Raw genomic sequence first — 17,373 nt, 5'->3', positions numbered from 1 at the left:
TATGGTTTAATATCTTTGAGCTTTTTCCATTTGTAAAATAGGGATGATTAAAATTAACACAGAGGACCTGTGTGATAACAGGACACATGTCTGGTACTGGGTATAATAAAGTCCATAGATGTGAGTTCCCATTTTCTTGGAATCACCATTTTGGTGAAAGTATTGGCTACATGGACTTCAGGTAAGCACTGGGGGTTTCCTCCAAAGCACAGAGTCCAAAAGGAGCTGCTCTAACATCCTATATGTGGCAGAGCTCACCAGGACACACCACGTCAGGACTTTGAGGTTGCCTGTAGTCCTGCTGAATTTTGCAAGGGAAAGAAAATTTCCATTGGGTTATGCTTGTGACCTTTGAGCCAATTATCTTCAAAGCACAAGCCTGGTTACTAGGCTATATAAGTAGCTCACTCTAACCTATTGTCCCTGCAACCTGCTCCTTACTATCCACCATACGCCCACGCTGAACCAAAGGCCACCACCATGACAAGGGACCACAATGGAACCTGGGAGATGGAGAGAAATGAGAACTTTGATGGCTACATGAAGGCCCTGGGTAAGCAGGAGGCCGGGCTTGGGGGAGGGAAGGGGATTTTGAGAGGACTGTGATCTGCTCCTCCAGATAGTCACTGTGGAGTTCCACAAACCTGGGTGCAAATCCTCAATCCTCCCTGAGTAGCTATGTGTATCAGGTAAGTCAAGCAAAATCTCAGAGGATCAGTGATTTTTCTGCAAGTGGGAAATAATAATAAATGAGATTATGTCTAGAATGCCTAGCACAGCACACGGAAAAGATACACTGAATGAAAGATTCGCACACACGCACCCATGCACACACACACACACACACACATACACAGGGTAAAGCCATAACTGAGGGGCCAATGCAGTAACTCCCCTACCTTTGATAGCCATCTCTTATATAACCAGAGAGACCTGGTATTCCCAGGAATAACCCCTGCACTGATTGCTCTTTTGTCAGTCTTGTATTGGGGAAGCAGGAAAGGAGTAGCTAACAAGTCTCTTCTTAGTCTAGAGAAAAATCAGACCCATAGACAGGGAGGAGAGACTTTGATCATATGATCAAAAACTCAGTACTAATTGACTTCTGAACTAGATTCTAAGCCAAGGCTCCATCCGTATATGTGCCAACTCTCTGGTGGGTTCTCTTGTAGAGCTGGCAGAAAACACAGACCTATGTTCTCTGGCCTGTGGGTCTAATGACACCAGGGGAATGGGGTCCACTCACTTTGCTGGGCAGCCTTGTGGCCAGGCACTACTCAAGGAGCGTGGGCCGCCTGGCCTAGTTTTACCCTGCACTGGCTTCCTTATAACCTTTTTCAGCTTCAAAGCTTTCCATGCAAGGACTCCTGACTGGAACATGCCCCAGCACAGAATGAGAACAATAGCTGGGGTGGGTCAGAGGTCCAGACATCTGGATGAAATGATGGGCATCTCATCAAGAAGGAAATCATGGGTTTTCCTGTGCAGCAAAGTTCTATCTTGATCATTTCCCTTGTGTCAATGAGCAAGGAGAGGTGTAAAGTTTCACAGTTGCAAAGTGGAGCTTTCTTCATGTACTTGAGACAGGTTTCCTACACTGACTGTCCTACAGCGTCCTCCTGGCTATCAGAATTTTACCTCATATACCTGGGGAGGTAGGAGGAGACAAAAGTCCTTCTGCCAGAGACCCAGCCTGTTGCTCTTATTTTTAGTACCCTGAGTGGACAATGGAAATGGGGTTCTCATTCTGTAAGTGGGGAAATGTCATGGCACTTAGCTCAGGAAGGTAAATTCTGAGCCTGATCATGCAGGTGAGGAAACCAAACCAGAAGCACTGGCACAGCTGCAGCTTTCTCTCTCACCTTGACCAAATTCCTAAACTTTCAGAGTCAGTTTCTTCATCTGCCAAAAAGAGATAATAGCACTGGTCTTGCTTGCTTCTCCCATTGATGTGGGATGTGGCTGTCACTCTGAATGATTGAAAGCACCGCAAGAAGGGCTGTTTGGAGATATCGAGCTTCCAGCAGTACGCTAAACAGGCTGTAATCAGGGAATACATTCCAAAGGCAATTTTGTGTATGATTTTGTGACTTACTCTTAAATAGTAAAAAGTGCTATGAAGATTTTAGGTATAAAATCCAGACACACTGTAGTTTTCAGGTCAGTAGAGGGAGCCCCTTAAACTCCTTCCTCTACCCTTAAGAGAGGCGAGCACAACTATCACCACTTCCTTTGCCCTCTGGGGAAGTGGGGGCACACACAGAATGCCATCAGCTTTCCAGAAAGAATCCTTTTTCTAAAAACAGCACCCCAGCACAGTTTCTTCCACATGTACCCCGCAAGGCAGGGGTTGCTTTTCCAACATTGACAAATCAATGAAGCTTGCCTCCCTTGGCCTTTTGTGCATGAGGCCGTTGGCATTTGGAACGTATGTGGAGATCTCTACAAATGCCCAGACGTGTAAATATCACTAAGCATAACTCTATTCCCTGCGCAATGACTGTCATCTTCGTGGGTTTTAATCCCGAGCACCAGGAGCCGGCTTTCTCTGTGATCTGCTTGCTGGTTCAGTGTGGAGGGAGGAATTCCAACTGAGCTGTGGGCTGAGCAGCAAACTGACTTTGTCACCAACCAAGTGACTCACTGCACATACAGGTCTCCCATAGAACTCACTGGCCAGCTCAGTGGAGTGACAGGGCGTGGCAGCCATGGGTGTCCTCCACATTTTCAAAGTCATGCAGTGGTCAAAGAGTGAGTATCTAGGGTAGTGCCACCTTCACACCCCTCCTTCTAAAACACCCTGTCTTCCACAAGGTCCTAGAATCTTCTTGACAGCAAGAAAAGCAGCTAGCAACTTTTTACCCAGAGAACAAGGTTATGTCCTGAGGTCCTACTTCATGCTGAATCAGGGCTGGGGTGTACGGGAAGAGTGGTCTGCAATCTGAGGATCCAGTACTGTGACAGAATACTGCGGGACAGTCCATGAATTTCCAGCTGTGGCACCAGCATGGCCAGTGGTTGGGGAACCATTCAACCTCACCACCTAAGTTTTAGATGTTACCTGTGGGTGCCAGGGCCTGTGCCGTCTGAGATAGAACCAAGAGCAATCAAGGAGCTTGACTGGTGTAGACCATCGAGTGATAGCCATGCACAAGCGGTATTCTAGTTTTCTACTTTGAGGTGCCAAATCACCCCAAAATGCAGTGGCTTGAAGTAACTACAGTCATTTTATAATTATCTGCCATTGCTTGGGAGCTAATGGGGCTCTCCAAGGTGGTTCTTACTAAGAGTCCTGAGTCAGTTGCAGATGGTAGTGGTTGGGGCAACAGCCATCTGACCCCTGCGTCTGGCAGCTGGTGCTGGCTGACTGTTGGCATCTCAGCTGGGACTGTCAATATGTGCATGCAGTGACCCCTGCACCTGGGTTTCCTCCCAGCGTGCTGTATACAGAGAGAGGACACAGAACCGATGCCCTTTTATGACCAAAGATCAGAGATCACATAACATCAAGGTCAGGCCTTAGAATGGGAAGACTTCCTCAGTCTTAGTTATGGTCTTTAAAGATCACTGTGGTGAAGCCTTGAGTGAATCTAGGGAAGGCAAAACTGGAAGCAGTGGGGAGGCCCATTAGAAGGATACTATGTTGTTCTGACAAGAAACACTGCTTTCTTGGCTAGGCCAGTGCCCTTGTGGCTGGACAAGAGGAAACAGGATCAGTGCACATTTTGGAGATAGAGCCAACAAAGCATGCAGATGAATTTGGAGCAAAAAGAAAAGAAGTTGGTCTCAGGCACAGGTCTGCATAGGAAGATGGTGATTCCATCCTGAAGTGTGGAAGACTTGGGGAGCAGTGAGTTTGGACAAGAGTCCTGGGCAGGGGGAAAGACATGAACAATTCTGTTTTGCATATTTTGATTCAGATGCCCAGTACAAAGCCACATAGAGCATTAAAATTGGCTCTTCAATATAAGATGTGGAGCTCAGGATGGCATCAGGGATGAGGATGGAAGGTGCTTTCCATTGTGTAAAATGAGGAGTCTGAAACCCAGGAAATGGAAGGTCTTTCCTGATCACCTTGGCTGGGGAGTGGTGTCACTCACATGGGATTCCAGTTTGTCCCAGTTTCCAAGGCTCTGTTCTAGGTATGGATGCTAAGCATGGGGGCACGGAAGGAGAAGGCTCATTCTGAGCAAGGTGTCAGGATGGGAATTCCTTGGGTATACAGACAGGTAGAGAGACCCTCAGAGTCCTTGGGTAGAAATGAATAAGAGAGTGAGTGAGTGAGTGAGTAAGTGAGTGAGCTAGCAAATATCTAATGACCCAAGGGGGATTCATTTTCATAAAATATGGATTCTTGCTGGTGCTCACACCCAGTGAAGTTATACATGTTGACAAGTCTTTCCTCAACCATGTGGTATCTAGCTGAATTTTCAAACAGGCAAAATGCCAGAAAGTAGAAAAAGTCCAGGTAAAGATAAGTTTGGCCCTTCCTTCTGGTCTCCCCTTGCCTGTACTGGGAGCACCTCCACCCTGAACTCCACCCCGACTTCCACCCCTGTGGTGAGTACTAGATATAAGGGGGAGGTGACAGGGTGAGGGGAAGGAGGGAGGCACCCCAGGGTCTTCAAGCTGCCTCTGCTCACTAGGGAAAGTTTTAAACCTTTGGAGATGTCTGTGAGGGGATGAGAAGAGAGGCAGGCAGGGGCCAATCCAATCCTTCCCTAAATGTGTTATCTGGAGGAGGAAATGACATGGAAAAAGGATAAGATTGTCCTTCCACTTGGCTTTTCTCCATGGCCTATGAGTTCTGATGATTTGAGAATTAAGGAGTCCAGGTTCAAAGCCCAGAGAAGCTGTACTTGGAATAGAGCTCAGATTTCACTTGCTGAATACTTGTGCATCTCTGCTCTTTAATTTACAAAGACTGCCTGCCCTTTTAGCCTGCAACTTTAGCTTTCTTCCCAAGCATATTACAAAGTATTTTAATGTTGAGTAGCATCCTCATATTTCAACTTTATGGCTTGCATTCTTCAAAATGCAGTTATGAAAAGTATGCTTTAATAAAGTCACTTCAGTGTTGTTTTTTTCTTCTGCAGCAGCTACAAGCCATATATATTATTCAGAAATAGCTTGCCTTTGGACCTTTTCCTCTGAGATAGAAATTCATTTAACCTGGCAATAAATCAGACTCAGTGATACCTTTAATCCAGAAGAGCAGATAAAACATACTTGATAACCCTGGTGTTAAAATACCATAACAGTAAAATAATTTCCTCTGCAGAGAAAGTATTTTCGTAATCTGTATGTGTGTGTGTGTGTGTGTGTATTTTACAGTTACGGGTAAACCTTTCCTTTTGATTAGAAATACAACAAATCCACCAACAGAAGATTTGGCTCCCTTCGCTGGGGTGGAGCAGAGTTGACATGATTAACTAGTCTGTGCAAATGCTATAGGGTAGCCAAGAGGCCAGGCCATTTTTCAATCCAAAGCAGCGGTGATGCTTGATTCCATTTGCATGAAGCCCCTAATAGATTCCCCCAGTTCTGGACAAAAAGGATTGACTAGGGATTGTGTTTCCTGGGCAAATCAGTTCTCTGTAAACGTCATAGCAGTAGACATTTCTAGTTGCCATCTATCCATCTAAGAGGTCAGGGACAAGCTATCATTTTTGTAAGGAGAGCCTCAGCAGAGAATGATAATGTGAATGGTAATGAATGTGCTTGTAGAAAAACTGTCAGGAGCTCTAGCCCAGCTGGGTAATCTGAAGTCAACATTTAAATTCTCTGCGCCTGATGTCCACATCTGTGGAATGAAAATACACCTACGAATGATTTTGTTCTAAGTTTCTCTGTCATTCCCAATTCTTCCTCTGCAGTTCTGCTTGGTCCTCCTTGGGTTTAGTTTATATGTGGCCCATGGCCTCTTTCCCCTCTCCTAACCAGTTCCAGCAGTGTGGTGAGTGCAGCCTGGACCGCAGCACAAGGGCGAGTGCAAAAGCTGAGGTTGTTTCTGTGCAGTGAGGAAGCTGTGTCAGGTGGAGGAATTTCCAGCCAGGCTAGATCCAGTGCCCGGGTGACAGGCCAGCTTAGGTGAGTGACAGAGTGGAGCAGCCACCATTCTGACAGCTTCTTCGGAGTCCAGGGCCCTTGGACTATGGAAAGGCAGGTGGCTGTGGAGATGCGTGCATATGACCGTGATATTTCACTCTGGACTGATTGCTGTCAGCTCACTGTTTGACCTGAACAGGAAGGTAAGGGGGTAGAGGCCAATGAGTATGAAATACCCACAAGCACACTGGTACCACATAAAGCACTAATCATCACTTTAACTGAATCCTAAGAAATAGCCTTATGAATAATACTTATAAATAACACTATGAGATAAGCATTCTTTCCCACACTTTGCTGTGAGAAAACTGAAATTCAGAAGAGGAAATGACTTCCCTAAGTTCACATAGCTGGGAAGTCAGCAATAGCGTTCACACCTGGATCTGACACTCACCCTCCCTCTTTTATACCAGCGCTTCTAAATTCTAGCATGCACAGAATCACTTGATCTAAAACAACAACCACAACAACAACAAAAACAAGTAGGGCCCAACTCCAATGTTAGGATGCCCCCAGAATTTACTTCTGTAAGAGGTTCCTAGGTGCCGCTAATAGTGCAGACCTGGGCACCTCGCGTCAAGAGTCAGTGTCCCAAACCATGTTGTTCCCATTAGCCTATTCATCATGTTTCTTGAACACCTACTGTGTGCCCAACCTTGAGTCAGGTTCTGTGGAGACACAGAGTGAGGAGACAGCACTATTCTCATCCTCTTGGAAGTGACATTTTGGAGAAAAGAACAATCAACTCCATGAAAAACTCAGAGGACAGTACCAGAAATTTTCTTCTGGTGGGGAAGGGCCAAAAGGGCACAACAGGCTGGCGAAGACAAGGCCAGGGCTGGGCCTTATGAGACTGGAGAACTGAAGAGAGGGCAGGAGTAGAGGAAGTGGACACCCAGGGAGTGTCTGGGAAAATGCAGAGCACTCTGGGGAAACTGGCCGGGGAGTGCCAGGGCCTTGGTGATGACGATGATGATGCCAGCAGCCACTGGTCACGAGCTCTTCACAAACACAGCCAAATGTAATCCTCGAAATGACCCGTTTTGGTTATTAGCTCCGCCAAGGACAGTATGGCTGCTGCTTCCAGATCTGGGTCTGAGCATCTGGTGATGTCACTGAAGTTAGACCAGGGCGTCACCTGATTCCCTGGGCCATTTCTGTGGTAGAGAATGTGACACCTTGGCCCTATTTGCACAAGCACACCCTTATAGCATCTAGAAAATAGAACACATTGTTTATTGGTTTTTAAAAACAGTAAGGAAATCTTCATCTTTAGCCAGAAATACTTGACTAATTGGTCCTGTCTAATCTTTTTTCTTTCAAACGGGCCAGCAGTTGCCTGAAGGGAGAAAAAATAAACAGGAGATATTTCCACAATTTCAGGGTCAAGGTGATGGAGATGACTGTCTCTGAGGGGTCTAGCTAGCCCTTTCTGTCTTATGCTCTGGGAAACACACACCCAACTGCATGTCCCACTTCAGGCGGGTTCAAGGCATAAGTCTGAAAATTGCTGCTTCCTGCACCCCACTGCTCAGGTACAGCCCACTTTCCTGGATTAAAGACTATGAAGTACTTCAGGGCAGGAAACAGCTTCTCTTGGTGTTGAGTCTTCCTTTACCAAACTTAGGTGACCCTAAGCTATTTTTGTTAACCACCACATGTCTTATGGAGCTGAGCCCCATGGCACCCTGAACCCTGCAAATGCTGGACAGGATGCTTAGTTCACAGCAGCAAGATGGAGCATTTATCATACCCCTGTTCTGTGGCCTGCAGTGTGCGTGGCTTGGACACCCCCGATTCCACAAGCTGTGGAGCTTAATTTAAATAAAACTGCCCACAAAGGAGACAGAACCTAGCTAAGTACACACCTGATCTGCTTAGAATGGAAGTACGTATCCTTCCCTGTTGTAAACATTAACAAAAGTTCCATCTTATCCAAAGATCTAGACTGATAATTTCCAAAGGGTTTTTTTCTTCAAGCCATGAAGGCTTTTGTTCAGCAAATGCTTAGGAGAAAACACAATATGTCCAATAGATAGAAGGGAGCTGCAGTAGTGGAGCAGGGGTGAGCCCTATCTGCTACCACCCTCTCCCCTCAGAATTCCCAAGGAGACATCAAGAGGCCTGACTATTCCTGACAATTGACGAAAATACCCAAACTAGCCAAGTGTAAGACAACTCTTGTTTCCCCCTTAAGCAAGGAAATGTAGCCGGCCCATGATCTGTGTCTCTGGTCCTGAGGGCTTAGCCTTGTTAAAGAAATGAATGGGTCTAGCTGAGTACATCATAACCTCCACAACTCCCTTTGCCAACAGATATTGATTTTGCTACTCGCAAGATCGCAGCGCATCTGACTCAGACAAAGATCATTGAACAAAACGGCGATAACTTCAAGACACAAACCAACAGCACATTCCGCAACTATCACGTGGATTTCACCGTGGGCGTGGAGTTTGAAGAGTTCACAAAGGGCCTGGATGGCCGGAAAGTTCAGGTACTTGTCTGGGCTAGAGTTTCTCTACCATCCACCTGGCGCAAGGGTCAGGTATGTGGCTTCCCCTGACAGGAGCAACACAGGAGAAGTCAGGAAGGGGGACCAAAATGGGCTGACAATGCTGTCCAGAGCAACTCTTGAGGTTTTGTTGAGGGGGCAAGCTGGCTTCCACACTAAGCTTATAAGCAAAGGAGAGATGAAAGGATGCTCAGCTCTCCAGGGTGTGGGGTCGGAGACCAGCAGGCAAAGGGAAGAGAGCGAGGTGGACTAACTGAGGGAGGGTAGCCTCTGGTGCTTAGCTCAGAGGAGCAGACAACACCAGCCAGTCACTGACAAGGAGGCATGAGGCCTCGTGTTGCTATTTTTTTCTTTTATCCTTTGAGAAACAAGGTGTTTTAGTAAAAATGTCTCAAATTTAGGTGATCCTAAATTTTTTTTAAATAAAATGCCAATCAAATAAAAAAGTCAGATTAAATGAAGCCAGGGTTTCTCCTGTCCTGGGAACTTGAAGAAGTCTCTGGCAAGATTGTTGATTCTCTCTCAACATCACCTTAGCTCACCAGACATAAGCGAGGAGATCCTCCCCATATCTGAAGGCCAACTTCCAGCTACCTGAACTGTTTGAATATAGGCAGGACCCTGAACGTGAGCAGACATCCCTGCATGCAGAGTGGGGCACACATACTCACTGTCCAAGGACATAAGCCTGAAAGTCTGCAGAAGAGGCAGGCGGTGCCCGGAGGAGGCAAGCATGGAAGCAGCAGGGAGCAGGGCTTGGGAAACCAGACTTAGAGCAGGTGTCCTGTGCTTCAGCAGCGCCACATGGAGTCACAGCCCATGATCCATCCTCATGGTGTCCACACTCACGCTCAGTGCATCTGTCTTCAGGTTTCCATATCAAAGCACACCTGCTCGTTTCCCACAAACAAACATGGGGAGGAATCCAAGTCCATTTGTACCTAAGGATTCCCTCACTCCATTTGCAGTATTATACAAGAGCCCTGGGGCTACACAGCCCAGGAAACCTGGGAGTGTTCGTAGTTCATCACTTGCAGTGGTTGCCATTGACCACTCACGGCACTCACGCAGTTTACACAACATGGGCAACTTGAAATTCATAGCCCCGATTCCTCTGTGCTGGTGCCATCACCAGGATCTCTACCCTGGCTCCCAAGCTAAGGGGGGCAGGACTGAGTGTTCTGTTCCAAGTTATCTTGTCCTCACCCAGAAGAAAGCAGGTCTCCCCACCCTGTCCTGCCCTTCAATGTGAGCCCCACCCTCCCCAGGATCTCTTCTGGGTGCTTCCAGGAGTCCCTTCAAAGTCAGAGATCTCAACTCTCTCCAAAAGCAAGAGCTCCAGCTCCTCCCCTGGGGTGGGGAGGAAAAGCTGTTATCATTCTCGGTGATGACTCTGAAGTCAAGAGTCAGACCACTTTTTATTTCTCAGCCAAGTCGTCCTGCAGCATAGATAATCTCAAGTCAAGGTAGAAGTCTACGTAAGGATTCTTGCTAAAGAAAAGTGGGAAGTGAAAAATCTTTGCAAATGCTTCCATCATAGCAGTCTTGGCCCGAGAGCCTAAGCTCCTGGCCCTGAACTGTCCCCTGCAGAGCCCTCCCCGAGGAGCTGATGGATCAAAGAATCTTTTCTGAACTCTGTGGCTAAAGGCCAATTCTTCAGACACCAGAACCAATAGGAAAATTTGTCTCAGAATTTACGCACCACTTTGCTCTTCTAATCTGATTACTCAAAATGATTCATTTTCATTTGCCTTTTACTTTTGTTGAAAAGCAAGCCAGTTCTGACTCATTCTTTATCATGTTTAATGGTAGAGAACTCTCTCTTCCTGAGATAAATCGTGTTTTTTCGGCCCTTCCCAACCCTTAAAGGATTCCTGCTGTTAATACCTACTCTTCTCTGTCACTCTACCTTCCACCCTCCCTCCCTGCCAAGCCCACCCTCTCCCCAGGATCTGTTCTAAACCCTTAGAGAAATGTAATTCCCCTTTTCCACATCTTGACTAACACACACACACACACACACACACGCACACAGACTCACAAAGGAAACCAGTAGGGGTTGAAAATTACCCAAGTCAACTTTTTGCCCACTCTCCAGCAAACGGTTTCCCCATGGGTCATGAATTGCAACCCAGAGCAGGTGCCCTGCAGACTACCAGTTTCCTGTGACTTAACTGAAACACTTTAGCTGAAGATGGATGACAAGGAATGCGTGGGTCTGTCTGATTTCTGCTGCCCATACTTGGTGAATCATTGGGGTGCACACACAAGATATGTGTCTGTGTGCATGTGTGCCATGGGTTTTTGCCTCTATATGTGGGGGCATGTGCATGGGCTTGTGTCGGCATGGGTATATGTGTGCGTGTGTGCTTACACGCATGCATATGTCATGCATGTACAAGCCTATGTGTGTTTGGCACTCCTTGTGCTCTTATTCACCAAATTTCTTCTTCTCATCTCCTTGGCCATCCTCATAAACACCTCTGAAAATCTCCACATTCAGCAGTTTGGAGGAGTGATACATGAATGGAGTTGTAGCAGAGGGGCCTATGGTGCCCACTCTGTGCCATCCCAGAGCAGGACAGTGAAATAGCATTGATCATGGGGTGAGATCTTCTCCAAGGGGTCCCAGGCCTCCTTTCTTCCTTCCTGAGGATCATAGTTATTCCTAACTTCCTACCTTGCCTTGTTTCTAAGAGAACTTGAAGCTTCTTTCAAAAATACCCAAAATAAAATTTAAAAGGCAAGTACTATTATTTACTCAACGGAATATCATGCAGTCATATAAAGGAATGAAGTACAGACACATACATAATGTGAAACAGCTTGGGAGAGATTATGATAAATGAAAGAAGTTAGCCACAAAAGGCACCCACTGTGTGATTTATAAGAAATGTCCAGAACAGGCAAATCCATAGAGACAGAGAGTGGTCACTGAAGGGCACACGGGAAGGGTTGCTCTGCTGTAAATAAAGGGTTTCCTTGGGGAGTGATGACTGTCTTCTGGATGTTAGAGAGCGTGATGGTATTACTGAATTGTATGCTTTAAAAGGGTGAGTTTTATGGTGTGTGAATTTTATATCAATTAAAAGAAAAATTAGATAACTGTGGCAGACAGTAAGCCTGAGAAAAGCAGGCATGGGCATAACAGAGCCAATAATGCATGATACAGAGAGATGCCCTTGAAGTCAGGGACCAGTCTCTTTTGGAAGGCCCCACCTCACAGAAATGCCAGAGGGGAGGGTGGCACTCTAGTTAGCATGAGTAACTCTTGCTGGAGGGCTGGTGCACTGGGGAGGATTTAAATGTGTTAGTAGTGTCTTTCAATGCTCTTCATTTGAAGACCTGTTATTTTCTTAAAAAACAAAAAACTTTCTGGGAGTGGTTCAAATTTACAGAAAAGTTTGTTGTAAGAATGTAACAAAGAACACTCATACACTCTACCCATGTTAACATTGTGACCATTTGCCAGACCGTATGTGCTTGCTCTCTTTCTATTTACTATGAACAATCTGATGCATTGCACAAAATAATTCAGCTCATATTACCTCAGAATGAGGATGTGCTTTTATATAGCCACAGTGTAGTTATCAATTTCTATAAGCTTAATATTGGCACAGTTACTAGCTTTAATTTGCTATAAAGGGGCTGTCCATAATGATGTTAACTTTTAACACCGTGACAGGGGAAATGGCAGAGTGAATCCAACTTCCTTCTTTAATGTCTGCAAGTGCATCCGCCTTGGACACTCTCTGTTCATGTCCCAGGTCAGAAATGATGACTTTCCTGGTTTGTCATCTGCTCATCAGCTCACCATCCTTTAAGGCAATTGAGCCTCTTTTTAAAGCCTCCTATGATAAAGGGAAGGATGCCAAGTAAACACAAATTGAATTATGGAATTTTAGTTGATTGAATTCTCTCTCCTTATCTGTTTTATGTAGGCAATAATACTTTAGGTGCATAATTTTTGGTAACCGGCTTACTTGGGAGTCAGGATAACTTTTAATCTTGCTGCCCAATATGTGTTATTAAGATAAAATATTAGGGCCTCCCTGGTGGTGCAAGGGGTTAAATTTCAGCACTATGAAGCTGTGAGAGGCCACTGCAGCACAAGTTCGATCCCCTGCCAGGGAGCTATCCCACATAGCACAGGAGACCTCTCCTGTATCTCCAGCTGCTCTCCTCAGCACTGTATTTCAGTAGATGTGACTGTTCTTCTCCCCATTCTGTCTCTGGTGAATCCTCTCACCCCCCACACCTCTGGCCTACACCCCAGCTCTGATATGAATAAATAAATAAATCTTAAAAAATAATAATAAAATACTAGCCCCCATGCACTAAGATTTTTCTTCTTTGTCCCTTCTGCAAATTTTGCCAACCCCCTACTATATGTGAATGTGGATCAGGAGCAGAGCTATTGATAAAGAAATGAATCAGACCCCCTTCTCTGCACTCAGAGATCTTACAGCCTCATGGGGAAGCAGACAAGTAGATGTACAGTCACTCTCTAGTGTCCATATTGATAGACAAGTGTGCACTTGGTGGTAATAGAAACAAAGACAAGGAGGCAAGCTGAGTGGCTGTCAAGAATTATCATCAATGAAGAGCACACATGCTCATGTATTCCTCCACACACACACTCCATGTGGATTTAAGTCAAGATTCTTTTTCAACAAAATTATTCAATTGCAGGGTCATTCAACAGTGCTGACCATGCACCTGTTGTATGCTAGTCGTTATGCTGAGACTGGTATTGCAGAAACACACTACTACAAGTCCAAGGCCGACAATGGCCAACGACACATGAATGTTCCAGACAACACTCTCCTCCTAGAGGAGCAAAGAGAGCAGCCTGTGAATTAAGCTTCACCAAGACACTCAATGACAGGATGGCTCTGAAGGCAGACACAGGGTTTCTTAAGAAAACATGTGGAATTTTATTTTTAATTAACTTGGGAAATATTAACACTTGTGCTTGTAAGAATAAACATTTACACAGTAAAAAGCGACATTTGATTTCTATCCTGGCCCCTCGCCTCCCAGTTTCTTCCCCAGGGATGATCACTAGTAAGGGTTTCCTTTACTTCCTCCAGGGGACATAAACATATGCATGCATATCGACCACACTTGCTTTATGCACAGGGCTCTATTCCTTGCTTTTTCCACTGAAACTATACGCTATGAAGATGGCTCTTCTCCTTTGGTATAGACTTTCCCCTCCTTTCAGGCATGAACCACACCGTATTTAACCAACCTCCCACTGACAGAATTCATGAGGCTTCTAGCCCTTTGCTGTGGCAAACAATGCTCGATATGTTGAGGGATAAAATGAGGAGAAATAAAAGTGTACATAAAACATATAATATGGCCAAGGTTAAATATTATTTTCAAAATAGGTAAACTTAACAATCTGCAGAAAACACAGTTGTACCAAAAAACAGACCTGAATGTGCAAGGACAGTGAGCCAGAAAAAAAAAAAACAAGGTCAGTGTATCTCCAACTGGGTTTAGGAGACAAAGAGGAAAAAGCAAATGTCTGGGCCTTCGTAAAGGCAGAATGTGGTTTGCACATGCTTGAAAGAAAACCAGCTAGCATCCGGGTCACCCCCAGGAAGGTCAGCACCAATGCAGAGCCACTGCTTGGATGGGAATGACAGCAGCTCAGAGGCAAAGGTACTAGGCTGATTTGGGAATGGAGGGGAGGACCTGAGGAACACCCAGGGGCAGTGCAGACTATTCCAAGGCAGGTGCTTGGAGAGGTAAGAGGGAAAAACAAAGGAGGAGGAATTGGTGGGGAGGGGGTGTATAAATATGTACACACAGGTTTGAGCTACTTGGGATTCAGTCTGTTGTGCCTTCTCCTCCTTGCTGGTCAGCTCAAGCGGGTTGCCCAACACCAGTCCTTCATCTCTTCCAGTCAAAGAATGCATTGTGAAATGTCGAAAGGTAATATAAAATTGTCCTGTAAAAAAGATTAATATGAAGTTATACATCCACCAGTAGTGTGAGAGTGTCTGCTTCTCCACATCCCCCCAGCTCACTGCTGTCATACACTGACCTTTGACGGTATGGTGAATTGTATCTGAAAAACAGCTTTAATTTGCATACCTCTTATTATGAGTGAGTGAATATCTTTTCCTATTTTTGAAGATCATCTCCTAGGGTTTTTTTTTCCTTGTAAGCTGTTGGTTCTTATCCTTTGTTGAATTTCCTGATAGGTGAATGATCATTTTTTATTGATCTACAGGAAAACTTTATATAAATATATATAAACCAGGTCATTATTTAATATACATTATGATTATTTTTCTCAGTTTATTATTTCTATGTTGACTTTGAGATATTTTCACATTCCAGAAATTCCATATCATTATATAGTCAAATGTATCTTTTCCCCACGGTTTGGATAACTATCTTTACCATATGGCCACATGAAAGAGCAGAAATCATACAACAAAACCTGCCATTGTAAGCCAGTTTGGCGGAAACAGAGGGCATGTGTGGAAATGAGATTGGAAGGATGTTGGCTTGGCTGAGGCTGGGTGAGGGCTCTGCCCTATGGGCAAGCAGGATCTTGGGGTGGCCACAGGAGTCACAGTTGTAGGTTTAGGTTTGCTCAGTCCCAATCAAGACCAGACATTTGATCAACCTGGGAATTTGTCATTGCAGTCACTGGTCACTTGGGAAGGCGATGTCCTTGTGTGCGTGCAAAAGGGAGAAAAGAAGAACCGTGGCTGGAAGCAGTGGGTTGAGGGAGACAAGCTGCACCTGGTAAGTCCTGGGCTCTGCCTGGCTCCCTTCCCTTCTGCTGCACTTACACAACCTGCATTCACCTAGCCAGGCGCTGTGACAAGAAAAATGGCCCAGCACTCCTCCCCTGAGCTCCAGCCAAATGTGTGTGGTCATATAGTCAGAAAGCCATTCCCATCTGGCTCAGGGGACTCCAGGAAGAAATCTATATGGCTGGTTCTGTGAACAGTTGCAATTAAAAGGAAAGTTCAAAATGCTGAGTTAGGACGTTGAGATCCAAGGAGAAATGCAGGAACCTGTTAAAGACCAGCTGGGGAGAAATACAAGGCACAGGATAAAGATGCCCTGGAGGAGGGTGGGACCACTTACGTGATCCTGCAATAAGAGAGGCTTTTGCAGGGATGGGAGACAGGGGAAGTTGACTCTGGGAACTGCCTGTAGACCACAGGCACTGACTGCTCATCATTGGGCATCTCTACCTGATGTCAAAACAGTTTAGGTTAATTTGGTACAAGCATAGAGCCATTGCTAGCATCCTCAAATAAGTGATATCTGTCTAGATGGCTTAATTTTTCAAACTTAAAAGTCAATTTATGAGTCCAGAATTCAAATAGTGAAAAAGCTTTTACTGTACATATTGAGTCACTCCTTTGTTAAATGAATGGCTCTTCATTCAGTCACTCACTCTGCATCCACCAATGGAGTCAGGCACATACCTGGCTCCAAAGTCAGGATTCAAGTCTCTGCAGTACCCTTTAGAGCCAGTCTTGTCTTACCTGAGATCTTTATTTTGGAGGCAACATCAACTGGTGATAAATGGGAGGCATTCACCTTGTTTTCCATTGACAGTTTTTCCTGCCTGCTCTGGTTTGGATGATGGGTAAAATCCCCACTGGTCCCTGTGGCTAAGACAATGGATTCATCGTCAACTTCCATGATTTGGTGGTCATCCCCACTCTCGAGTTCTTCTTGCCTCCCTCAGAGGGTTAGGAGGCATATATACATCCTGAGGGCCCTTCTCTCTAGATGAAGATCTTGTTTACACAGACAGGTCTGGGGCCTCCCTCCAGCAGCCCACTTCCTGCCATTGCCTGATGCCTAAACTGGAGGCCAGAAAAACCCCAGAGGGGAGGGACAGCTCACCTGACTTCTCAGGACTTTGCCTTCCAAATAATTCCCCCTTCTAAAACCTTCCCTTCTTCAAGGCTTTACTATCTTGTGAAATTAGGTGATGTTGCTTTAATCACAAGAGTAGGAGAAATCCTGCCCAAGAGGGTAATTTCTTTGCGTTTTTCATTTTTATAGTTGTTCAAACTCAATTCAAGTGTCAAAATCAAATTACTGCTACCTGCACTCATGCCTGCTGATTGGATGTGTGAGATGTTCTTTGTCCAGAATGACTAAGTGTCCTCTTTTTTCCAGTCCTCCCCCCCAACACACAGACACAGACACCAAGAGGGTCAAGGGCTGGCTGGAAGGAAGGTTGGGCTTGTTATTCCCTCACCCACTTTCTGCTGTTGCAGGAGCTGACATGCCTCGACCAGGTGTGCCATCAGGTGTTCAAAAGGAAGTAATGGCCACAGGGCACCTGCCGAGCATGCGCCGCACACTCCCCATGGTGAGGTCTCCACGGTCTTTGGGGAGCAGCCACGGGGCCTCTCCCACTCCTGAAAGGCCATCAAGACATGTGGATGAGTTCTACGCTGAATGAACTTATTTCTTTGAAAAATGGAATTAAATGAAATAAAATATCATCACCTTCATACTTTGAAATCCCTTATGTCTCTCTCCCTTTATTTCTAGAACTGTCAGTTTTTACAAGCACAAGAGAAGATTGCCTACATGGTGGTTTTCTATATAATAGTAATTGTTTCTGTTGTTTTAGTTGTATGTGATTTTTGTTAGTTTGTTTGGGGGAGTTGAAACTTTGCCTGCAAACATAGCATCCCCTACTAATTTTTGAATACTACACATTAGAGATTAATTCTCTTGGATAACACATT

At 45.3% G+C, this 17,373-nt stretch overlaps 1 protein-coding gene across 1 annotated transcript; it reads left to right on the top strand.

Moving 5' to 3' along the window:
• Nucleotides 1–480: 480 nt before the first annotated feature.
• LOC311170053 (retinol-binding protein 2-like) lies at nt 481–16,944 on the top strand (the record flags this gene model as incomplete). Its single annotated transcript, XM_084232378.1, has 4 exons — nt 481–553; nt 8,424–8,602; nt 15,290–15,391; nt 16,894–16,944. 4 exons carry the CDS (start codon nt 481–483, stop codon nt 16,942–16,944), a joined length of 405 nt encoding a protein of 134 aa, XP_084088504.1.
• Nucleotides 16,945–17,373: the final 429 nt, after the last annotated feature.

The sequence above is a fragment of the Talpa europaea genome (assembly GCF_964194135.1).
Source record: "Talpa europaea genome assembly, chromosome: 4".
Taxonomy (NCBI): Eukaryota; Metazoa; Chordata; class Mammalia; order Eulipotyphla; family Talpidae; genus Talpa; species Talpa europaea.
Note: the sequence above shows the minus strand (reverse complement) of the source record. Positions and strands in the feature narration are given on the sequence as shown.